This window comes from Caretta caretta, chromosome 24 (genome assembly GCF_965140235.1).
Source record: "Caretta caretta isolate rCarCar2 chromosome 24, rCarCar1.hap1, whole genome shotgun sequence".
NCBI lineage: Eukaryota > Metazoa > Chordata > Testudines > Cheloniidae > Caretta > Caretta caretta.
Genome location: NC_134229.1, coordinates 8,636,823 through 8,660,915, shown reverse-complemented (window position 1 = coordinate 8,660,915; position 24,093 = coordinate 8,636,823). Strand labels below are relative to the sequence as shown.

At 52.6% G+C, this 24,093-nt stretch overlaps 1 protein-coding gene across 3 annotated transcripts; it reads right to left on the bottom strand.

Moving 5' to 3' along the window:
- LOC125625796 (semaphorin-7A-like) lies at window positions 1-23,166 on the bottom strand. Of its 3 annotated transcripts, none has more exons than XM_048828305.2 (14): window positions 22,565-23,166; window positions 19,888-20,027; window positions 19,083-19,145; window positions 18,305-18,403; window positions 17,775-17,883; window positions 16,889-16,987; window positions 15,627-15,766; window positions 15,099-15,274; window positions 14,259-14,367; window positions 11,509-11,713; window positions 10,482-10,597; window positions 9,720-9,892; window positions 6,709-6,761; window positions 1-5,081 (listed from the first exon to the last, which is right to left on the bottom strand). In XM_048828305.2, the coding sequence occupies exons 1-14, from the start codon at window positions 22,641-22,643 to the stop codon at window positions 4,744-4,746; spliced, it is 1,899 nt and encodes a 632-aa protein (XP_048684262.1). In that variant the 5' UTR covers window positions 22,644-23,166; the 3' UTR covers window positions 1-4,743. The 3 variants fall into 3 exon arrangements, with proteins under 3 accessions (XP_048684262.1, XP_048684261.1, XP_048684263.1); XM_048828304.2 differs by having other exon boundaries at window positions 6,709-6,764; window positions 22,565-23,163; XM_048828306.2 differs by lacking the exon at window positions 6,709-6,761 and having other exon boundaries at window positions 22,565-23,164.
- Between the last annotated feature and the right edge of the window lie 927 nt (window positions 23,167-24,093).

Genomic DNA, 24,093 nt, shown 5'->3' with positions numbered 1-24,093 from the left:
TTTGGCGAATGCACGCATTTATTCCTTTCCCCAGCATACGTTACACTTTCTTTCGACTCAGAAGAGAACGGAACATAGGTTGTTTTTTCGGAGGGGGCGCGGGGGGAGTCACCTGTTACAAAGGGGCGGAACACACAGACATTCAGATGGCTACACAGCAAAGCGGGGTCCTGCAGGAGTGGAAGCATATGCCATGGGAGGGAGCCAGACAACATTGCTCTGTTTCTTTCAGAAAGAGAGGGCAGAGGATTGTTTACTAAGAGGCAGCTAAAGGCAGCTTCTGGTCGCTTTTTGCATTCCTCCAGCGACGGAAGTTCTAGAGTATCAAACAGGAAAGGGAAAAAAAACAAACTTGTGTTTTTCCAATATACAGCGCCCCGACTTGGTGCAAACATGGGACTGCCAGCATCGCCAGCCTCAAATATGCAAAAATCAGCTCAGGCCCCTAAAAAAATCTTGAGATTGTTTTTTAAAAAACAATAACTGTGGCATTTGTCTCATTTGCCTTCTGGGTTTTGAGCCTCCAGGGGTTGCGTTTTCAAGCTTTTCTGCACTAGACACCTATATTTTTTAAATGACAGCTGAGAATCTCCTGCAATCACAGGACTCCAGGAGCTGGAGTTTTAAGGAAAACACCAGATATGACAATAGCGACATTGGGACTTCCTGCGATCATGCTCCAAGAAATTCATTCAGGTTTCCTATCCGAATATTAATATAAACCTCTTCCTTAACAGGCCCCCACCCCATCTCGCTGGGAGATACTTGCGCCATGAGGCCAGTTTTACATCCACTCTTCAGAGTCATCGTGGGGTAATAAGGGAAACAGACAGCACAGAGCCAAAAAGTGGAGTGGGGCTGGGCATCAGAAACACGGACCTCCATGCATCTGAAGAAGTGGGGTTTTTACCCACGAAAGCTTATGCCCAAATAAATCTGTTGCCACTGGACTCCTCATTGTTTTTATGGACCTCAGCTGTTGGTTTAATAGTCCTGGGTCATTCTTTGCCATTTTTAGGTTCTCTTCTTTCCCTCCTCCCTGGTGGAGTGGCAGCCAGGACCCCAGCCCCATTTGACTTCCAAACCGCGGTGCGCGTAATAAAATATACAGATATATTAACAGAGCTCTAGCATCAGCTCCCCCGTCACAGATGGGGAAACTGAGGCACAGAGCAGCAGCAGCATGTGTCCAGGTCACACTGCCAGTCAGGGGCAGGATATGGGCGGCTGCTGCGCTAGCCACTAGACCATGCTGCCGCCTATATAACTACACCGATTACAGCAATGGGGGCCCCTACTGCTTCAAGACAGATTTGTATTGCCCCTCCAATAACCCTGCAGCCTTTCTGGGACCCCAGCCTCCCCTGCTGAACTTAGTGTTAAATGCTACCAATCTGCTTTGTGTGCATCTAGTAAATTACCTTATTTCTAGCCATCACTTGGCCTATGAAGAGGATTGTCCAGGCAACCTGTCGCCTCCTCCTGGTGTTAAAAAATAGCCCGAGGTCCTGCTAGCAGAGAACACAGCATGGGGCAAAGCTGCCCTGCTTGCTCTTGGATTAAGAGATTAACCCTTTAGCATCCAGTCCTGACAATCTGGCACTTTTGTACTTTCCATTTAATGGCGCAGCCTAATGGCATCCCTGGCATTTGTCTGAGAGTTACTCTAAATTGCGCTACTCCCCCACGACCGAAGTCTGGCTGGACACAGCAGCAGAAATCTCTCTGCTTCCTCTCCAGGGATTGCAAAACACACACGTGCTGGCATTTCACTGGCAGCTTGGGCACTGCCTTCAGGACATGCTGGCCCAGGGCATGGGTGGGGAGAAGAGCAGAGGTAGGCTGTAGGGATGGGTAAAAAATAAAACCACGGATGAGCTATAAAAAGAAGATCTGCATACCTCTGAGTTCCCCATAATGAGACATTATTCTGCTCACACACACCGCCGGGAGCATAGGGGTAGTGGTGGCCAGTCACTGTAATTTACGACCCACACATCTCCTTCTCCTACACATGCTTGTTTTCCTAGGCAGTGAAATCCTTCCCAGCCAATCTAAGGGCAGACCTAGAACAGCAGGTGAGGCTATCTGGGGACAGCCCCGACTGTAACAGAGTGGGATTCGGAGACTCCCGATACCCCATCCTACGTTCCCATCGCTTTAAAGTAAAATGCAGCCCTTCTGTTGTGCTTTTCAAACATGAATGGTGACAACCCTGTGAGGTTCAGCACTGTCATTAGCCCCATGTCACAGATGGGGAAACTGAGGCACAGTGTCGCACAGCGACTCGGTAACAGAGCTAGGATTGGAACCCAGGAGTGCCTGGGGCTGCGCCTTATGCTCAGTAGACAATACCACTTTAATAACACCAAATAAATACGCAGAGCTGATAAATACAAGCAAAGGGAGTTACTCTAACATCCTACCTGTTTGGTTGGGTTTTTTAAACTACATGGGCCATTAGCTACATTCATACAGCTGCTGACTATAGCTAGTTTAGGGACTGGGAAATTTTTATCCTCATCTTTTTTTTTTTTTTTTTTTGCAAAAACTTTCATATCTATTTTATACAAAGATAAAAAAAATTATTTTGCTGAAAATCAGGAGAAGGAAACAGCTGGATTCTGGTAGAGGTGCGGTAACCAGATGCGGACAGCTGTTTTGGCACTCAGCAGAGCCGCTAACCTGCTGAAAGGAGGGCTTTGGTTTCTGGCTCAAAATCACCAGAATTTTACACAAACCAGTGGTCATGCACTGAAATTAACAGGCAGCAGGTTTAAAACAAACATAAGGAAGCACTTCTTCACACAATGCACAATTAACCTGTGGAACTCATTGCCTGGGGATGTTGCGAAGGCCAAAAGTATAACTGGGGGTGGGTTCAAAAAAGAATGAGATAAGTTCTTGGCAGATAGGTCCATCAATGGCTATTAGCCAAGATGGTCTGGGACACAACCCCCTGTTCAGGGTGTCCCTAAACCACTGACTGTCAGAAGCTGGGACTGGATGACAGGGGATGGATCACTCAATAAATTGCCCTGCTCTGTTCAATCCTTCTGAAGCATCTGGCCCTGGCCACTGTCAGAAGACAGGATACTGAGCTAGATGGACCATTGGTCTGACCCAGTACGACCGTTCTTATGTTCTTTGTTTTTTTAGGTTTGCTTGCAAATTTAGCCAATGTAGTTTAACGTCGAGGGCACTGGCTTGGTCAGTATCCTCTGGACACAGAAGGTGGAGAAAGGTGACATGATTAACTCTTTCCGTACCATTGCACAAGCACCTAAAGTACTGGTTTGGTAATCCTGTGGGAAATGAGCAATGGGGCAAGATTGAAAGCCAGTTTTGAATCCATCTCTCCTGGTCTCTGGGCCAGATTCTGATCTCCATTGCAGCAGTGTCAGACTGGAGTCATTCTCATGAGGCAAAGGCAAAGCTTCCCCAAGCCAATGGCTCATTGGGCTGACACAGTTAAGGCACATCACTTTCAGAGCCAACAGGACATAAGAAATTGATGTGGACCCTGACTGCCCTAACCTGATGGAGCAGGTTCCCATTTCGCAGGGGAGAGAGCATCCTAGCATGAGAGCGAGCAAGACTCATCCCACAACCTTCAGGCTGGTAGGACAGTGTCTTCACCACTCAGCTACCGCACCTCTTCATGTGAGTGCCATCCAGATTTACACAGGTACGACTGAGCTCAGCCGCTAACTTTCCCTCCCTCTCTTTTGCTTTTCGATTTGAGATCCCCTCTAGCTGGAAGCCCTTCTCCATCTGTCCCTTTTCAGCGCAGTTGCTCAGAGTGGTGGATTTGAGCCAGTCATGCGGAATCAAGCCTTAGGTCCCTCCCACGGCCACTGCATGGTGCCGATTGAAACCACTGCAAGGTGGTAGCTGAAGATGGTTGCTTGAAGGCGGATCCATCACAGGAAGCGCCAAGTCAGCAGAGTGACTCTGCATTTACCCCAGTGTAAGCTCAGAGTGTGGGTGTCTGGATGATCACTCTCCCTTCCCTTGAAAACACAGGCCAGGCTGGTAATCAGGGTAACTGTGCATAAAAGACAGGAGTGAGAACAGCCTGGATCATGACTCTGAACAGGTCAGACTTGGGGCATCAGCAGGGGAGTTTTCCCTTTAAACAACATGGATGCTAAAAGGATTTAGCTCCTAGCAGCTGGAGTTGGAAGAGACCCACTCATGCATCTTCTTTCCCCCAGCAGCACCTTGGGAGGCTTGTTCCTTAAAGAAGCATTAGAAAGCCACATCATGGAAACCAGCAAAATCCTATAGCCCAGCAGCCTTGGAACAAGCAAACCCCCAGTCTGGACCAGTGCCTATCAGACAAGCTGGATGCTAAACTGGGATCAGCATGCAGCAGGTCTTGTGCTGAACAAATTCACTAGCTCACTGAGCAGCAAAATAAATAGTCCATTTACCCTCCTGGCCTCTACTCTAACTTCTCCCGCGCCCCGGCTCTGCCAAGTTTAGTCATGCTTTACATTTTGAGAAGGAGGCTCCTGGGTAATTATCGATGGCTAGCAAAACCCCCACCGCAACGGCTGTGTTTGCTGATGGGATGCCCAAATTGGAGCGTTAGGAAGAGCCCCCTGGAATTTTGTCCCTAGAGCGTCACATGTTTTGTTTGGGGTTTAAAGGGAGAATCATCAGGAGGGAGGGTTACAAGAAGAAAAAGAAAGAGAGGGCGTTGGCAGTGTAATGAGATCTTCACTTGGATGGCAAAGTCTAGAGCAAGAGGGTGGTGATGACCAGGAATAAAACACCAGCGGCCACTGTCACGGAGAGCTGTGGGATGCAGGCAGCGTTGAGCGTGAGTTTATAGGCAGTAATCTCCTCTAGGTAGCCATCCTCCGTGGCTGTGCATTTGAACAGCCCCTGGTCCATGGGGGCGTTCTTCCCAAAGCGCAGCGTGCAGGAGTGCCCGTCCATGGCACAGGGGTACTGCTTGGTGCCGTCTTTGACCCAGGTGTAGATGGCGTGGTGGGAGCGCAGAGGGCACGGGAGGTAGATGTAGCTGGTCGAGTCCACGCTCACCTTTTTCAGAGCTTCCTGCGCTACTTGTTCTTTGAACAGAGGGATCAGGGGTTAGAGCAGAGCAATCATAAAGGGAAAGGTGGTGGGGGAGAGGAGACTGAACAGGGGAAAGAATGAGAGAGCCATAATTTGGAGGCACAAAATCCCAACCAAATGCAGCCCCAGCCTCTGAGCACACGGACACACTGGGCCTCGACAGCGAGGCTAAGAAAAGCCCGTATTGAAATGAAACAGCCGCAATCTGCTGTATGTAGAACCCCATCCAAATATCTCAAAGTGCTGTGAATACCTGCAGGAGCTTGCGTGTCCCAGCGCTGCACCACAGAGGTTAATGTGATGGTTGCCATTTTTTTTTGCAGAAGGGGAAGCCAATGCTCTGGCTGAAGGACTTTGCTCAGGATTCCTGGGCAGGGCTGGCAGGAGAACCCAGGAGTTCTAGTTTCCCTCTTCTGGGCAGGAGGCGGGAATTATCAGCAGCTCTCAGCACACTGGGTGCAGGCCGGGAGCTGAACTCTGCTGACAGTTTGGCTCTGAGGGTCGCAGTGGCAGCTGCTAAGAACTTTGGAAAATTCAGCCCTTATTTAGGCGCCTCTGGGTATGTCTACACTGCAGTCCCGGGCTGTGATTCCAGATGGTGTGGACATACCTGAGCCAGCTTCAATCTAGCTCTCTTGGCTGCAGGAGGACGCCATGGCCGCACGCACAAGCTGTACAAGCCCGGCCCCTGGGTACTCGCTCACAGGAGCACAGACTATCGCAGCTTCACTGCTTTGATACCCGAGCTAGCTAAATGAAAGCTAGGTCGGGTACATCCACTCGAATTGCCGTCACTCACACCCCAGGATTGCAGTCTAGCCATGCCCTAAAGGGGACCTGAATTTGTTGGGAAAATCTAATCCCCATTGGGAGTGATGAGCACGTGCCAATCTGGCCTGGAGCCATTCTGAAAATTCCATGCTGGCCCCTGGCCCAGGACTGGGATGAGAACCCAGGAGACCTAGCTCCTGGGTCCCCCTGCTCCAACCATTCTACCACTCTGCACCTTATTACTGGGGTGTTTGAACCATTACCACAGATTGACTCCTCCGACGGCTAGCACAACCCTGGATTTATGGCACGGTCTCGACCGAACCATTTTCCTGCAGTACCTTGGTCTCAGCTTTTGAAGCTGGAAATGCACGAATTCAGACGGAGGGGGGAGGCACTTTGCCAGCAACAGGGGGGTCCTCACGCCAGGGGCTGCAGCTCAGCAGTGGGGAAAGAGTAACATTAGGCTCTCGCTAAGGCACTAGAGTTTTGGGGCCGTGTCCCTCCATTGCACCAGCACTGAGCCCTGCTGGTAGTGAGAGTGGGCATGCTATATCCCTGGCACTTTAATGGCCTTGCCAGCTAAGCTCAGTGCAGAGTAGGAAAATCCCATTACTGGAGCGGCACGGGCAGCAGCTCCAGTGGGAGACTGAAGGCAGACTGGTCTAGCTTAGACACGGCCTCGCAGTCCTGAGAGACGCAGCTTGTTTTTTCCATGCCCACGGAGGCACCAGCGAGATTCCCTCAGGCAGATGGGCCTTTTGCCATCTGCTTTTCAGGGAGGGTCTCCTCAGCCGAGGCAGCAACACCTGTGTGCAACCAGGGGTCCACAAAGGCCGAGGCACCTACCTGCTGCACCTTCACACACATCCTCAGCCTCTGGGTCCAGGCTCTGCAGGAAGCTGCTGCAAGGAAAGGCAGAGAGAGAGAGGAAATCATTCAGGAGGGGGGCAAGGGACACGCGACTGTTGCATCCTCATCCAGGGGATTGAAAAGTGATCGTCATTTTAACAAGGGCCAATGCTTAGCCCCAGCCCCCGAGGAAGGCACAGCACCCCCTGTGCCCCCCCCCATGATAACTACTGGGATTTTCACAGCAATGGGATTTTCCTACTCTGCACCGAGCTTAGCAGGCAAGGCCATTAAAGTGCCAGGGATATAGCATGCCCACTCTCACTACCAGCAGGGCTCAGTGCTGGTGCAATGGAGGGACACGGCCCCAAAACTCTAGTGCCTTAGCGAGAGCCTAACGTTACTCTTTCCTCACTGCTGAGCTGCAGCCCCTGGCGTGAGGACCCCCCCTGTTGCTCACTCTGTGGCTCCAACATCTTGCAACACAGAGGTGAGGAGCTCGCGCTACATACAAAAGCATAAGGTGAGTTGCGGGGGTCTAGTCAGACCTCCTGCTAGGATACAGGATTCTGGCTCCTACTGTGCAGCACTGCCGGGCCCTGTTCTAGTTCTCTTGCTCTAGCCTAGAGGTAGCTGCATTTCTTATTTACCCTTCACGGTGGATGACTATATAAACAGAAGTTAGTATCCTTTCACAAAAAGGATCTGTTTTCTCTAGCAAAATTCATCGGTTTGTTGAAACGCCGAAATAGCGCAGTTTGGATACACTGCTGCAGCGCAGTGCCTCACGGGAGAGATGTAGGTTGATTGTTTCATGTCCCCATTTCTCCTCCATAGCCTGAGCTCCCGAGCTGCACTACCATGATGCACTACGGCCAAAAACTCCCATGATGCACTGCCTCTCCAAGAGGCAGGACCAAGGTGCATCATGGGAGTTGTAGCTCAGGTGTGGACCACAGCCTAGGGAGGAGAATTGGAGCTTGAGGTGCACGAACTACAACTCCCGGGAGGCACCATGGTAGCATTTCTGAATTTTTCCATTATTTGAATTTTTGCCCAAAAAATCTAAGTTTTCCATAGGGAAAAAAATCCCATTTCCTGACCAACTCTACAGCCAAGCCATTCCCCTGCCAGGGTTGTGCAGTCGGGGACAGTCTCTAGGGCAGTGGTTCTCAACCTATTGACCCTTGTGAATTGCACATGCAGCTCCCTGTGTGTTATGTAGGCTGCATCCACACAATATAGATACTACCTTGTATGGCCCTGAGGATGTCACACGGGCCCCAGCTGTGTGCTGCTTGGGCCAAAAGCAGCAAGTGGGCGGCAGATTGAGAAACACTGCTCTAGGGTTTTGTCTAGCCTAGGTTTAGAAGTCCCAAGCAAGCATATTCAGGTTTATTTCTTTTTAGAATATCAGGATTGGAAGGGACCTCACGAGGTCATCTAGTCCAACCCCCTGCTCAAAGCAGGACCAATCCCCAATTTTTGCCCCAAATCCCTAAATGGCCCCCTCAAGGATTGAACTCACAACCCTGGGTTTAGCAGGCCAATGCTCAAACCACTGAGCTATCCCTCCCCCACATATATATATATATATATATATATATATATATATATATATATATATATATATATATATATATATATATATATATATATATATATATATATATATTCATTACAGCTGGTCTGAAAATGAATATTTAAAACCAAAATTTCAAACTTTTTCACAGAACCAAATTCCACCAGTTTCGCTTCAGTCAATTGAAACATTTCAGCCCGTTTTATTTTTTTTTAATTCTCTATAAAATAAATTTCTAAACCAAAAAAGTCTTTTTTAAAATGAAAACTCAAAACTTTTCCTTCTGAAAAAGTCAGAATAGGACATCGCACCATTCCCAACATGGGTTTGTTTTCGTTTTTTTTCCGAAAGAAAATGTAACTGAAATAGACACGTATTGTTTTGTCGAAACAGAAAACTTTTTCAATGCAAATTTTCCTGCCAATTCTCTATACAAAATGCCTTTCACCCACGAATCTGAGGCCTGATCTATTCTGAAAAAGTATAGCGGCATAGCTTTGTTGGTCAGGGGTGTGACAAAACCCCACATGTCCTGGTGTCAGAGCTGTGCCAACAAGAGACCCTCCCCGCCCCGCAGTGTAGATGTAGCTATGCAGGCAGAAGAATGCTGCTTTCAGCATAGCTAACGTCGTTCAGGGAGGCGGTGGAGCTATGCCAGCAGAAGAACTCCTGCTGCTGTACTCTGTGGCTAGACTAGGCTCTGCAGTGTAGACATCATCGAGTGATTTGCAAGGGTGGGAAAGAATTAACCCCATGAGATGGTTAGCCTCTTCCCCTGTGATTGCTAGCAAAGTTGAAATCAGCCTCACCTGGAGCTCCCTCAGGATAAACCAGCGGGCCTTCTCTGAGCAGGGTCCTCGATTTTGGAACTTGCTCCTCTCCTCCCTGCATGTTCCACCAGAGCCCAGATTTGTAACCCTCCCGGCTCCTGGCAAAGCTCAGCTTTAAGTTTTCCCCTTTGTCAAGGCTGTGGTTGGGGCAGGCATGAGCTCGGGTGGATCTGTTTATGGGCAGCCTTTGTCTATGTTTGGAATACAGGAGGTGCCCTAAAGTTGTGTTCCAAAAATGTGAACGTGAAGAAATTATACAGATGGGCAAAACGAGGCACGGGGAAGTGATTTGGCCACGGTTATACAGCGAATCAGTAGCATAGCTGGGAATAGAACCCAGGTGTCCTAGCTGCCGTCCTCATGCTCTAACCAGTAAACATCTCTCCCTCCCACAGCTGGGAATAGAACCCAGGCATCCTGAAATCTCCCTGTGTGACAGATGCTCTAACCAATAGACCATGCTGCCTCCATATTGCTGTGTGTACGTTTACAGCTACCAGCTCCTTTTCTTTCCTCCCTCTCTCCCCAACTTGACAAGACCATTGAAAGGATGGCAGATTGGGAGCAAAGCATTCCGCCTTTAAGCCCGAGCACACCTGGCAGTGTCGTTTGCCTCTCGGGATATGGTTGAGCATTTTTTGCTGTCTGGATCCCATCCGCAGTACGGGTCCTTGGCGAGGACACACTTCCAGCAGGTCTCCCTGTACTGCCCGCAGTCTGCCAGTGGCAGGCGCGTCACCTCGAACTCAGTGGCTGCATAGAGGTGCCCCTGCCAAGGAGGGGCTGGGTTAGTCAAAGGTTCAAACAAACAAGCGAGAAAGGAGGCCGCATGCTCTGGAACTTACTGGTGCGATGCAAACTGGGGCCAATCCCTTTCCAAGTAGAAGCGCTGGCCAAATTCCCATTGAAATCTCCATTGGCAGCAGGATTATGCCCATAATGGACTTCACAAGCAAAAGCACTTGGTGGGGGAGGAGGGGGGGAGGTCTGTCTTAGAAACAGGTGTTCTGTTCATGGCATACACACTGAGACGTTAGACAAAACCAAATACTCTTGCTGGAAGGCTGCAGTGTAACACGACCTCCCTGCTTAGAATCCAGAACCCTGACACAGAAGAACCCCAAAGCAGTGAGAGACAAAGCAGGCTGCTCCCTAAAACAGTGAGGCACAACCCACTCCACCTTACTCAAGGCTGCCTCTCTGCAGACTAATGGCTGCTAGACCCAGATCGTGGGCTCCTCTTACCGAGCCCCCTAGCCTGGAGCAGGACCAAGAAAACCCCACAGCATTTAGAGACAGCTCTAAATTAACCAATGTTAAATACAGAGCAAAGATAGAGAGGGGGGAAGGGCGCTTACTGTGGCGGCATCCAGGGCCATCCCAGAGATGGGCGCGTCTCTCTGGAAAGGGCTTAGCTCAGAGATGATGACCGTCTGCCCTCCACTCTGCAGGACTTTGTGGATCTTCCCTTTATCTGCAGCAGCCAGAGACATAGGGAGCTCAGAAGAAGGAGCCCGGCCCCCTCGAAGGTGATGGGAGCTTGGCCAGGGTTTCACCTGCAAACAGCCAGAGGCCTCCCTGCATGCCCAGGACAGGGAGAGTCCGAGCAGGGACAGGGCTAGTTGCCCTCAGTGGGCCTGCCCCCGTGCCCCAGCTCTGCCCTGGAGGGACCCACTGGAGGGGAGCGCCGTCTCCGGGGCCCAGGCAAGCCCTTGGCCTTTGCTGGGGCTGCCCAGAAAGGGGTCAACATGCTGTCTGCGGTGGTCCCAGGTTTGTGATGTGGACACCTGGGTATCCCTCCCTTTCGCCCCCCCCAGCTCATAACACAAAGGCCAGCGAGCAGCTGTCAGACCAGAATGGCACAAAGCCATCCCCAGCCAGCGCTGGAATCGAACTGGCGACCTGGAGGCGAGCCGAGCCCTGAGCCAGCTGCGTCCTGGCCTACACTTCACCACACAGGGCAAGCACACAGCGCCGTCGGGTAGAAGAGACTCTCCTGGGGGAGGAATCACCAGGGCCAGTGTCTGCTCAACAACGACCAGGCCCTCTGAGGAGGCACAGACCCCACCTGACCAGTGGCTGGCATGGGGCGGATGCGGCAGGCATCTCGCCCTGGGATCTTCAGCTGCCTGACTTCTTGGGGGAGTGGGGGCTAGTGCTTAGAGCAGGCAGCTGGGAGTCAAGACTCCTGGATCCTGGCTCTGGGAGGGGTGGAGTGTCTAGTGGTTAGAGCAGGAGGGCTGGGAATTCCTGGGTGCTATTCTTGGCTCTACTGTGTGGCCTAGGCCACTTTGCATCCCCACACTGACAAAACCTAAACACCCAGACGTGGCTCCACAAAGGCTGAGTCCCAGAAGGAACATCCCCAGCTCCCTCCACACCTACCCGTCCCAAGGTAGAGGACAGTGCGAGAAGTGTTGCTGGCGTCCAGGACCCTGTCAGCCACCACCTTGGTGTAGGTGTCATTGGTCTGCAGCACATACAGGGGGCGCTGCCCCTCGGGGTAGATGACGGTCTCGATTTCGGGGTAATCTTTGATGATGCTGAGGACTGCTTTGGAGGGGGCGCTGGGGGAATTGTAGGGGACGCACTATGGAAAGAACGGAAGAGGAAGGGGGGTAACAAAGAGGGAGGCCAATTTCTGCACAGACAGACCCTGCACCCTCAGGCTGCTCCAGTGATGTCTTCGAGGAGCCACCCAACGCAGAGCTCATTTTGGGGGTTAACCAGCAGAGTGTCAAAAAGAGTTAGGCACCTAACTCTTACTAGAATCAATGGGAGTGTGACACATGGCCAGAAAGGGTTAAGCAGCTCGTCACTAAATGACTCAGAGTCAACCTTTAGAGACATGTAGAAAAGTATGTAAATGGTGATTAGGGCCATTCTATGTTAGATAGGCTAGAACTTTGAAATAAAAACCTGTATTGTTAGAAAACTAGAGGTAATACTAATTGTATGTGTTGACTTACATCTTTTTAGATGTTAGCCATGTAAACGGACAGTTCCTGTCTATTATTATAGCTATTGATTCAGAGATCAAAAGGGAATATTAACATTTAGACAAATTTTGGGTGAAATAATGTCATTGTCTCTACGTCTCTTTAAAGTTTGTGGTAAACTGTATATGAACTGCTTAACGGATAAAATTACTTTATGTTAATCCATGTACTTGATACTGGTGATTTTTGGGAAACAGAAGGTTACATCAAAAGCCTATTGTTCAACCAGGACTGTATGGTCAAGAGGCTGCTAGAAAACTGTATAAAAGACTCTTGGGACCTGATCCTTTCATCTCAGATCTGCTTGATACTTTATGCAGGGGAAACTTGAGTCATAAGACTGAGATCTCCAGTCCCATCTGGATCACCCTGAATATGAACATTGGACTATAACCTATGGACTAATTCTGAAAGAACTCTTTTCAACTACAAAACTCACCATCTCTACAGTGAATCTGATCTCAGAACTGGGCTCATGTCTGTATGTATACTGATCTTTTAACCATACTCTCTTTTCTTTTTAAATAAATTGTAGTTTAGTTAATAAGAGTTGGCTGTATGCGTGTGTTTGGGTAAGATCTGAAATATTCATTAACCTGGGAGGTAATGTGTCCGATCCTTTGGGATTGGTAGAACTATCTTCTATGATGAATAATGTGTTCAGCAATCCTCATCCTATTTGACCTGGGTGTCTGGCTGGAGGCCTAAGGCTGGGTTGCTTTAAGAGAACTGAGTTTTGGCTTCTGGGTAGCCAGTGAGGTGTTGTAGAAGCTGTTTTGAGGCTAGCTTGGTGGATCTAAGCACTGGAATGACCACCAGCTTTGGGGATGGTCTGCCCCATTCTTTGCAGTTTGCCCTAATTAAGTAACCACAGTGTGGCTCCCCGGTCACAGGGAGTTAGGCACCGAAATACCTTTGAGGATCTGGACCTAAATGCTGCTATGGGAGTTGAGCGAAATGTTTCATACGACACTTTTTTCTAACCAAGAAACAATGCAGGATCGGCTCAGTTGCAACATTTTGTGAATTCGTGTTGGTTTCGGCAAATTGTTCGGGGTTGGGGAAAAACCCTACATTTTTTTTCAAAAATGTCAAAAAATGTTTCGATTCAAACCACTTTTTGTTTTGAAATTCCCTTTAATTTCGTTTTTAAAAAAGGAGGCAAAAGCCCCGAACTGAAATGAAACTTTGTTCGCCCCAAAATAAAAATGTTTGACTTTTTGATTTGCCCATTTTCTTTTAATTTCAATTTTGGGTTGCCCCAAATGATTCTTCCCCCGATTTTCCGGACTTGCCAGTGAACCGAACAATGTGTTATTCGCCCCACTCTTGTATCCATGAGATTGCAACAGTCTCTGTGCTCACCTGTTTGTCCTCCCTAAACGCTTCCCTATTCATGTGCACCTGCCCCCTTCGGGCACCCACGTGGGACTCAGGGGGACCAGGTTCCATCCCTAGCTTTGCCACTGATCTGCTGGGTGACCTTGGGCCAGTCCCATCTCCTTCCCAGTCCTCCCTCCAGAGCGCTCACTGCAGCTACTAACCCTCTCCCTGCCACAGGTTCAGCTTGCTCCTAAAGATGTGACAGGACCCAGGCGTCTGGTGCTAGGGGTCCCGTGGAGAAGGAGCTGGCAGAGAGTGGAGGAGAGACAGCGACTGGGAGGTGCTGAGGGCAGCAGGGAAGAGTTGGCTGGCTTTCCTTTGGAGGGATGGGGGGCTGTGGATAGAGGGATGAGTGGGGTTGGACAGGAAGCTTGGCCCTGTGGAGATAATTTGTTGTTTACAAATTCCCGTGGAAAGGAGGAAGAGCTCTGGGTTACTTTTATTTGCAAGCATTTAAAGGGGTGCTCAGTGCTTGGCCTGGGCCCCTCCCGCCTAATCATACAGCTCCCAGAAAGCAGAAGGGCAAAGCTGCGCTTTCGAAATGACTCCGCAGCCACTTGTAGGCCCCTGTGACTGACAGCGGGCCCTTTGTGGCTACTGACTGCCCTGGGCAGCTCTCTGGTAATTCCCTGCAAGCCACAGAAGCTCGGAGTCCATCCCCCAACACCTCCGTTCGCTGTCAGAAATGGGGGTCCCTTCGTTACTCCTGGGGAGCTGTTTTGGGACGCAAACCCCGCCCCATGCAGGCCTCACCGTGCCGGGTCGGTGCGCTGGCAGGACGCTGGTGTAGCCCTTGAGCTTGGAGGTTCGGAAGGTGTGGGTCACCGTGTCCATGGAGTAGGCGCACACGGCAGTTGTGCCCCTGCAGGGGGAAAATGCTCCCTTCAGGCTTTGGCAGCTGGCAAGGCAGAGCTGGTTACCACTGGCACTGGATGCTTTGTGCTAGGACCTGGGCTCCTGAGGCCCACCCGACGGAAATGAATGGCAGGCGCTGCGGGCCTGTGCTGGAGTCGAACCGGGGAGCCAGCGCCGAGTTACTTTCCCTGCTCGGGGAGGGGGAGACTGGCCAGGGAGCTCGGACGCCTTGTCATTGTCTTCTGCCTCTTTGCCCAATGGATGTCCTGCCTGTCTAAGCCGCTCCGGGCTGGGCAGCTTCCTGCCCTATTCTTCACGGGCATAGTTTGGGGATGGAGCCGGGGATGAGGGGGGGATGTTGCTCCCCCAAACTGCAAGTCTGGGGCAGGCATGGAATTTCCTCCTCTACGCTTGGCCCCATTGGCCTGACTGGAGCTGCCCCTGCCCCCCAAATATATACGTCAAACCATGCCTATGCTTTTCCCCTGGTCATGTGAGGAGTTTCTCCTGGCGAAGGGGCACCGTGATTCCCACCTGCCTCATGAGAGCAGCAGGCATACTCCATGGGAGAGGGACAACAGGGTGGGCGAGAGCCCCCCCTACCATGGCCCTGCCTCCTCCCTGCACCCCCAGGCAACGTTCTGCCCCCTTCACCAGCCGTGGGGCAAGGAGTCTGTGTGACTTCAGCCTGCAGCGTGGCCCCAGCCCTGCCCGGCTCCGGCTGCGGCCCCTGCTCACCAGGCACTGGCGAAGATCCCGTACAACATCCCTCGGCCTGTCTGCCCCTTGCCCAGGACCACGGCATCGCGCAGCTGGTTGAAGCGCTGGGGATGGGTGGGGCCGCCGCACACCAGCCTGGCCTGGAGGAACGTGGTCCAGAAATCGACCAGGAGGCTCTTCCCACCTTCATCCACCTAAGCAGGGTGACAGAGGAAAAATCCCAGAGCTCTTCAGGCCTAGAGCACGAACGTTCCACCACAACGCCCCCTGCCCCTGCCACCAGATCCACGCGTGGCCTGAACCATGCTGGCCAAAGCGCACAGCCACGGCCCGTTATAACAACAGCGAGAGTTGTTATAACTACGCATTGAGAACTCATGTGGCTCACAGACATGGCTCACAAAACTGGTCTTTTTAGCTCCGGCTACTTCATGCTTCCAGGGCCTGCTGCTCACACTGTGACATCACCCTCGCACCCGTATCAGGTGTAAGAATGACAGACATTTGCCTTTCACTGCCAGCTCTCGGCCCGCGGGGTCTCCGTACCTTACACACGCGGCCCAGCCGGGCTTTGACCGGCTCTTCGTCCAGCCCCGCCGTCTTGTTGACTTCGTTATAGAAGAAGTAGATTTCATCCAGGTTGGACTCCTTTTCTGGCACCAAGGCGGCGCTGACGAACTCTGCCTCTGCGGGAGGAAAGGGGGATGGGGTGGGAAAAGAGATCAAAGTGTGTAAAGAAATTTGGCTGGAGCCATGTGTGTGTCAGCACCACCACTAACTCCTTGGCCAAGTCAAGATACGGGCCTGGAGGGGGTCATGCGTGTCGCCAACCCCAGGCCCCTCAAAACAACGAGACTGGCTTTAAAATCAAGAGATTGAAAAAAATAAATAAATGCGGGGTTCTGGTTATTCTGAGCCTTTAGGAATCACATTTTCCAGCTTTTCTCTGCAACCAGGAGAGCTAAATAATTTATATTTTAAAGCAAGCTGAGATTCTCTTGCAATGCCGGGACTAAATGAGCTGGGGCTTTAAGAAGGACTTTTAACTACTGTGAGGCTTGCAAGACTGTTGTGTGAATTGACTCTCCTGGATTGCATCTGTTTCATAGAATAATAGTCATCATCCCTAGCTCTCCCCAAAGGAGGTCAGTATCACTATCCCCATTTTGCAGATGGGAAACTGAGGCACACAAATGGACTTGCCCAAGGTCACCCAGCAGCAGAACCAGGAACAGAATCTTGGTCTCCTGTTCCCCACTCCAGTGCTCTATCCCCATGGCCACATTTTGGTTTGGGAATCAGAGCTTCTACTGGCAGAGAATCTGTATCATCTCTGCAGTAAGGGGCAGTGTACCCATCCCCTGAAGTGCCAGCTTTTTCTGGATGCCATCTGCCATGCTTGCAAATGTGTTTTTCAACCTTCTTCTTATTACCTTTCCAGCCTAGATTGCTGAGCTGAAGGGTTCTGAAATGCCAACCTGTGGAACTCCCTGCTGCAGGGGTTCAGCAAGGCAAACACTGTGGGGGCTGGACAGTTCTATGGCCAATATAACACGTAGCTGTTTCAGCTGAGACTGGGGTAATGGAGTCTGATGCTAAAGGAACCAGATGATCACTCCAGCGGGATGGATTGGCAAACAACCCCTGGCACATGCAAGGTTTGACCCAGTGCATTGCCTTGGGGTGAGATCCAGCAGCATCAGGGACTGGCCGCTACTGGAGGTGATGGATCTTTGGGGAAAGCGTCGGGCCCAGCCTGGCTGCTCTGACCCGCCTTGGGGCAGGTCAATAGGAAAAGCCTCTCTTACTGGTGAGCCATTTATCTTCTGTCCTCAGCAGCTTCCTTGGGCCATAGCTCCTCTGGATGGTGCTTCTGTCCTGGGACAATGCCGAGTACAGGCTGCCCTCTGCAATATTAACCCAAGACAAAAGAGGATGGGTGTTCTCCATGGGGGGGCGGGAGCCCTAGCCCCCTCCCACCTTCTGGGGGGAACCCCCGCCAGCCTCCTGTGGAGTATGGCCATTATCCAGTATGCCAATATCCACTTTCAAGACAACAGAGGACCCTGGTCCATGGGCAACAAAGAACAAACCTTGTTCTTCATGACCAGCCGCAGGTCACGCTGGGAAACAGGAGTAGAGGCAGGACTAGAACCCACATATCCTGGCTCCCAGTTGCCTGCTCTAACCACTAGCCCACATTCCCTCCCAGAGCTGGGAACGGAACCCAGGAGTCTTGGTTCCCCATCCCCAACCAGTAGACTCCTCACTGGGAATAGAACCCAGGAGTCCAGGCTCCTCATCCCCTGCGCCAACCAGTAGAACCCTTGCTGGGAATAGAACTCAGGAGTCCTGGTCCCCATCACCTCTCAGCAGAGTTCCAAAGCCCATCTAGGCTGCAGTGGGATCTCCTCCAAAGAAGGAAACTCCTTTATTGGCACCAGCCCTGCTCCCAACCTCCCCTGTCCACTGGACCTTCCCATGGGGCTGGCTCATCTTGGGATATTACAGGCTGCAGTGGGGAAGCCCACTGCATGAGTCCAATGCCACCTCCCTCTCCGGCACCACTCCTCTGGGGCTTGGGATCCAGAGAGCAAGAGGCAGAGAACGCACCCAGGGCGAGGCCCAGGGGGACCCTAGGTGGCTCCCCGCCCCCCACTCTATCTGGGGATGGAGAGAGGTGGATCTCCTTACCCACAGCGATGGCTGCAGCCGGCTGAGACGGTGATGCCGGGGCGAGGCTCTCCCCGCTGATGGCAAGGGCTTGGCCCCGTTTGTCCTGCTGCAGTGTCGTGTCATTGGTCTGGGAGGGGAGTGGGGGTAAACCCAAGCCAACAGTTTTAATTGTTTCTATAGATCTTCTTACCCAAGAAGCTTCACAGACCTCAGCCCAACTGGCCTCTTGCAGTCTGACATTTCTCTGATTCTATTTTCCCTGCGAGGCAGTGCCCATCTTACACACATGGAGACAGGGCAGGGGCCGCGGGAGTCCACTGCAGAGCTGGGAATGGAACCCAGGAGTCCTGGCACCCAACCCCCTACTTTAACCCACTGGACTCACACTTCCTTAAGCGATGTCTTAGGAGAATGAGCCCAGATTTGACAGGTCACAGGGCAATATTATAGACCCGGGGATGGAAATGTCCCAGTTATGAGTGAGGTGACTAGTGCCCCCTATGCCCATGGGCCATTCTCTATGCATTCCCCCAGCCTGCCATGCTCACCAGGAACCAGCATTTGGGGGAACCAGCGTTGGTGCCGCAGACAATGATGGAGCTGCCATTCAGCCTCTGGATCACCCGGATGTAGTTGTCACACTCGGCCTGTGGGAGAACCAGCCCCGAAGCACTGTGGTTAGTGCTCGTTACACGTACCCGGCATTAATGGCAGGAACAGACCCAGCCCTCGGCATTTCACTGAGCAGGTAGATCTGAGATGTCCTCTGTGTGTGATTATACACCCACGATAGAGCCCTGATGGGTGACAGAGTCTGGGGCACAGCTGGGATAGAACCCACGAGTTCTGAGTCCCTGGCCTCTGCTCCCACCACTAGACCCCAGTCCCGTCCCAGAGCTGGAAACAGAACCCAGGAGTCCTGCCTCCCAGACTCCACGTTTGCTCTACTTAGAAGCCCCATTCCCCTCCCACAGCTGGGAACAGAACCCAGGAGTCCTGTCTCCCAGCCCCCCTTTGCTCTACCCACTAGACCCCCCCCCACCATGCAATGCTGTCTGTGCAGTGGGTAGCGGGACGCGCTCAGGAAATGGAGAAACTATGGTGGGGAAGGAAGCTCAAAGCAACTGCCCAGCTCCTTGGAGCCAAGCCCTGGCATGGTGAAGGGACCACCGGCCCTGCCCGGAGCAGAGGCAAGGGGTCCCTCCATGCTCAGCACTGTGGGGGCGTCTCTAAGCTCCATTAGCCGTCTCTGGGGGGCTCAACATGCTGCTGGGGGTGTCAGTCGCTCACGGCTCAGGCCCATCCCTCGCCAGGGTCCCCTCTCACCTGCACCACCCCAGGCTTGCTCCTGCAGTTCTTCTCCACCTTCTCGTCAGCCCGCAGGGGAACCTGGGAGGCAGACGGGGAGGAATGCTGATCAGACCCTGATCCGCCCCATGCCCCTGGCCACAGGTGGAAAGGGCCAGTGGGTTAGCCCTCAAGGGGATGGTGCTTCTGATCCGCCACAGGAGGGGTCCCACAGGCCTCTGACCCTGGCCATACCCCATCTTCCCACAGACCTCGCAGCCCCGAGCTGCCCCCATCGACCATGCAAGGGGAGTGGGGAGATGTGGCATTAACCCCGTGTTTATCGGAGCCCCTCACGCAGCACCTCTTTGTGCTCCCAGGGGGACCTGCTGCAAATGGAGACAGCCCGAGATCTCTCTGGCTGTGCGGCCTCGAGAGAGGAAAGCCCTGCTGTGGGATGGCAGGTGGCCGTCCCGTGGGTACCTGGCCAGCTGGCAGGTGGCCCCTGAGCCCGGCAAGTGACTCTCAAAGGGACTCTCCTTTCAAAGCCCAGCCTGGTCTCGGCTGGGAGCTGCCTTCCTTAGGCTGAGCTGGGGTTGGCTGATGGCCCAAGGAAAGGAAACTCGCCAGTAGGATCTGATGGAGCCTGTCCTTGCTGGGAGTCTCTTCCTGGTGCCTGAGCCAGTCTCCTCTAAAAGCTGCCAGATCTCTTCATTGGCTTGTCAGCTCTGGGGCCTCCAGCTGATCATACACCATCATTGCAGGCCCGGGAGGGAGGGGATGGCAGGGGCCAGGATAAACCCAATGAGAGGGGCGAGGGACCCCCCCACACCCCACCTCTTACCTGGGTCTGGTTGACCTCCGCCTCCTTAAATGTCAAGATGCGCAGCGCTCCCCTGCCCCCAATGTACAGCTGCTCAGATCCGGCATCATGGAAGAGGACTGTGGACTTCTCCCCATTCTCGAAGCTTAGCACAGGAGAGTCTGGGGGGGGAAAGTGAGGGGGCAGGACGAGAAAGGAGAGGATAAAGTTTGCTGAAGGCTGAAATCCAGACTCTACCCCCAGCCCGTCCTTCCCAGCTGGCTTCTTTCCTCTCTAAGGCAAATATCTTGCGATCAGCCTCCCCCCGTTTTCAGATGGGGAAACTGAGGCACACAGCAGGGCCATAGTTTGGGACCCACAGTGGGCAAGTTGCAGTGCTGGGAAGAGAGCCCAGCTGGCAGCACAGTTCGCTAGACCGCACAGTGTCTCTTGGGGTCACCACCTTGGGGCCACCCCTTGCCTATCGAAGGCTTAAAGAGACGCCGTCAGTTCCTGCTACAGGAGAAGAGGGAAAAGCTAGCTCCGGCTGGCCTAATCCACATTTTATGAACGTGCCGCAGTGCACATTGTTCCTGGACCTCAGCCTGTCCATGGGTAGCATGAAAACCTCAGCCTTACGCAGGCCAAATCTGCCCCAGCAGGGCAATAGTCCAGAGCAGGGTTTCTTGAAAACTGGTCCGTGGACTGGCGCCGGTGTCTGAGATTTACTTGACGCAGTTCAGGAAGGCAGGAAGCTTGCCCCTGGTACCACAAAGGTTGAGAAATGCTGCTCTGGAAGCAGGCACCCAGCTTATTTCGCACACAGGCAGGTCCACAGGGCTCCAGTAGGGGGCACCGGCAGACAAGCACACAGCTCTTGTGCGGCATGCCCACGGTCACTGATCCAGGCACCTACACACCCTGCCCTGTAACCAGGATGGCGCCAGGTCCTGTACAAGCCAATGCAGAAAGCTGGTCCCTGCCCCGCAGGGACAGCACACAGCCATGGGCTGCTCCTTGCTGCGGTCATCTTGCGGCCAGCCAAGAAGCCAGACCAGGTGCGGCTGGCTCTTGGAGCTGGTACCTGCCCCCAGCCTGGGATTCTGGCTCTCTTGGTTGTGCAGTGACCCGCCCTCTTGGCCTCCCATTGGCACAGGCTTATCATGCAGCAGGGAGCGCCATTATGTTTTCACTAGAGTAGTGACCATGGGATGGGTGTGGGCATGTAGGAGTTTCTGGTCCTGGTACTAAGGATCAGGGAGAGGGGGGCATCATGATGCACCCACCCCAGGGATGGGGAGTGGCTGTTGGCTGGGCATCAGGGTACAGAGGGTTAAGTCATCTCTGGCTTTGACAAGGAGAGCACCCTCACCAGCAGCAAAAATTCTCCTCCACCATCAGTGGGTGGGGGCTGCAGGCACTGAGAGAGAGAGCAGACCTGGGGGCCCAATTCTGCCCCCTGCTGAACTCAGGGGAGCAGGCCCTGCCTCTGATTCTGACAGACAGCCTCCCACCAGGCTGCCAGGTGGGGACTCTTATAGGGGAGGATTTGGGGGAAACGGGGGGAAACTGATTCTTAGGTCCCATCGCTGGCAACTACCCTGCAACGACTTCCTGCTATGGGATTGCCTCTCAGTCTAGCCCAAGGGGTACAGTAATGGATGCCCCTTTACCTTTATTGCCTCCCTGGCCCATACCGCTTCCATGTCACTACCAAAGCAATGGATCTTCCTTCCCTCCTAGCGCCTCTTTCAGGGCAAACGTTTTCAGCCACGCCCTGCACGAGACACCCCTTGGTGCTTTTGCTGCCAAGCAAAGACGGGCTTTGGTTTCCCACCGGAGCAAGGGGGCAGAGCTGAAACAGGCCACGGTGTGTGCAATGTGGCTTTTTCATTCTCTGTGCGTTGAGTGGCAAAGGGAAAAAAAGACACCACTCTGCTCCGGGAAACCGCAGAGCCATCAGAAAACTGCAGTGGCTGCATTACACAGATGTTGTTTTTCTCCCCCTGGCAAGCCACCAACACTTCACAATGAATGCGGGTCAAGGGGCAGGGACTTTTTCACGAGGGAGGGTCAGACTGGATTGTGCTGAGGAATTGGTCTCCTGGTAGAGGCTATTTTGGAGAGTAAGGCATGGATCATGCTGCAGCTGGGGGCACTTATCTGCATTGCAGAGGGTGCAGAGACTTGTCTATAACATCCGTAGTCCCTCTTTCAGTAACGGAGGCACCAGCTGGCTCTTTCAACAGCTAGGAGTTAACCCTGAGCCTGTCAGTTTTGAATCAGATGGGAAGTGACTCCAAATGAAATCACTGATCAGGCTGCAGTTGTAACACCTGTCAGACCAACAGCCCAGATTGACGGTTATCTGCCACTGGCAGCCAAAAAATAAATAAAAGTTTCCTTCTTGTCATCTCTTTAATCAAATCAAATTAATGTATGGACCAGTCTTTAAGTAAAATATTCCCCCAGCAAAACTCCCCTCCCCACCTCAAAAGCTGCTTTCTAAACCCACCATGCCATCCCCTCTTTGCCCCCCATTAAACACTCCCACCTTTCATTTCCTATCATCAGATGGTTAGATCCGCAGGAGGCCGATAGGAAATTAACCCCCGCGTCATACAAGCCAAGTCAAGCAAACAGCAAAAACAATATGAAATGAAACATACCGAGTGGATCAGGAATATGGCACCAACAGACGCATTAGATCTTATCTCACCTTTAAGGGTAAACTTCAGTCTTGGTATCTTTTGGGCTGAACAGAACGCTGACAGGAGGAATAAATATAGAGATCTCATATTTGTGCCTGTCCACACGCCTCTGGAGAGAATTTTCTTTCTGATGTTAACTGCTGTCACTAAGACTCTGGCAGGGCTGGCTCGGTGCTGTCTGTATAGTTCTGAGCCTTGGGCTTTCTCTGGTGGGCTCGTCTGCAGTTTCACATTTTATACCTGCCATCCTGAGCCAGGAGATGTAACGTCAGCATAACTTCCTTCAAAGGAGAGGAGACGGAGGAGAAAATAACCCCCTCCGAGCTCCACAAAATGGAGCTCCAGAAAACAGCTTCAGCAAGAAATTGCTCTTGTGGGGAAGATGGGAAAATCACAAGGTGCGGGAGCGAGCTGCAGCGATCTAGCGAAGTGGTTTTAAAGGCCACCCGTTCAGGGGTTGCTCATCGGTCAGTGGGGACGCCCTGCCCCTGGGATTTTCTAGCCCAAGCATCAGCCCTGCACTGGAAATGCAGACGCCAGGCTCCGCATTTTGTCCTGGTTTCAGCATGAAACCTCTTTTAGTGCAGAAAGGCCACGTCCCCCTACCCTTGAGCCCAATCAGTGCCCCCTCTCCCCCCAGTGTAACTGCCTAAGCAGGATCACTTGAGGCCGGAAGGTCGGTCCCCAGCATATATCGTCCGGGAGGACTCCAGGAGGGTTGCCTAGTAAATGATGCTCACTGGATCGGGGGAGCTCTGAAGCTGGCAGGAGCTGATGCTAACCCAGACAGCAGGTGAGTTGTAAAGCCGAGGAGGGACTTTAGTTCCCCTAGTTAAAAGGCCTCTGCCAAAGGAACAGGTTGCCATGGTGATGGGCCCAGTGCTAGACAGAAGGGACCTAGTTCTTGGCTACACCAGGGCCCCTTGAGGCTGCTCTGGTGGGCTATACAAGGGGCTGAAATTGTGCCCCCCCTAAGACTCTCCCCTGTGCAGGGGACCTCTCTGGAGCTGAGGTTAGCCTCTGCACTTGCCTTGCGCCCAGCCCCTGCTTCCGTGGGGAGTAAAGCGTAAAATCGAGCAGCCTCAGGGCTGCTCTAATGGGCGCTGCGGCCGAGGCAGGGCCTTGCACAGCCCCAGAATACTGGGAGCAGAAAGGTGGCTTCAAGGCAAAGCCAGCCTTACCCGCACCCACCGTATGCAACACTCTGTCCCTCACATATTGGGGTTGATCGGCTGCTGCACCTAACAGACCCAAGTTGCTTAGCTCGGGCAGTAAAGGTGCCTGTGTACAGATCCAGAAATCCCAGGTTCAGTCAGGGCTGCTGGTGACCCACTCAGGGGTGTGGGGGTAACACTGGATTTGTCTCTCCCCTGAGTGCAGGAACAGAGGCAGGCCCATGGCACTAAAGCCATTTAAAATCTGGGCATACACACAGCGGAGGGGTTACAAGCACTCCTCCCGCTGTGTGACTGCTGCCTTTCCCAGGTGCCGCGCCCAGCCTCCTGCTCTGGGGCCAGAACCAAACATGGGCTCAGCT

Coding starts and splice junctions, on each gene's coding strand:
- LOC125625796 (XM_048828304.2), bottom strand. CDS start 22,643: ATGAGATCTCTATATTTATTCCTCCTGTCAGCGTTCTGTTCAGCCCAA. Junction 11,714..14,258: donor CAGCGCACCGACCCGGCACG/GTGAGGCCTGCA, acceptor TTCTTTCCATAG/TGCGTCCCCTACAATTCCCC. Junction 6,765..9,719: donor GAGGCAAACGACACTGCCAG/GTGTGCTCGGGC, acceptor CTTTCCTTGCAG/CAGCTTCCTGCAGAGCCTGG.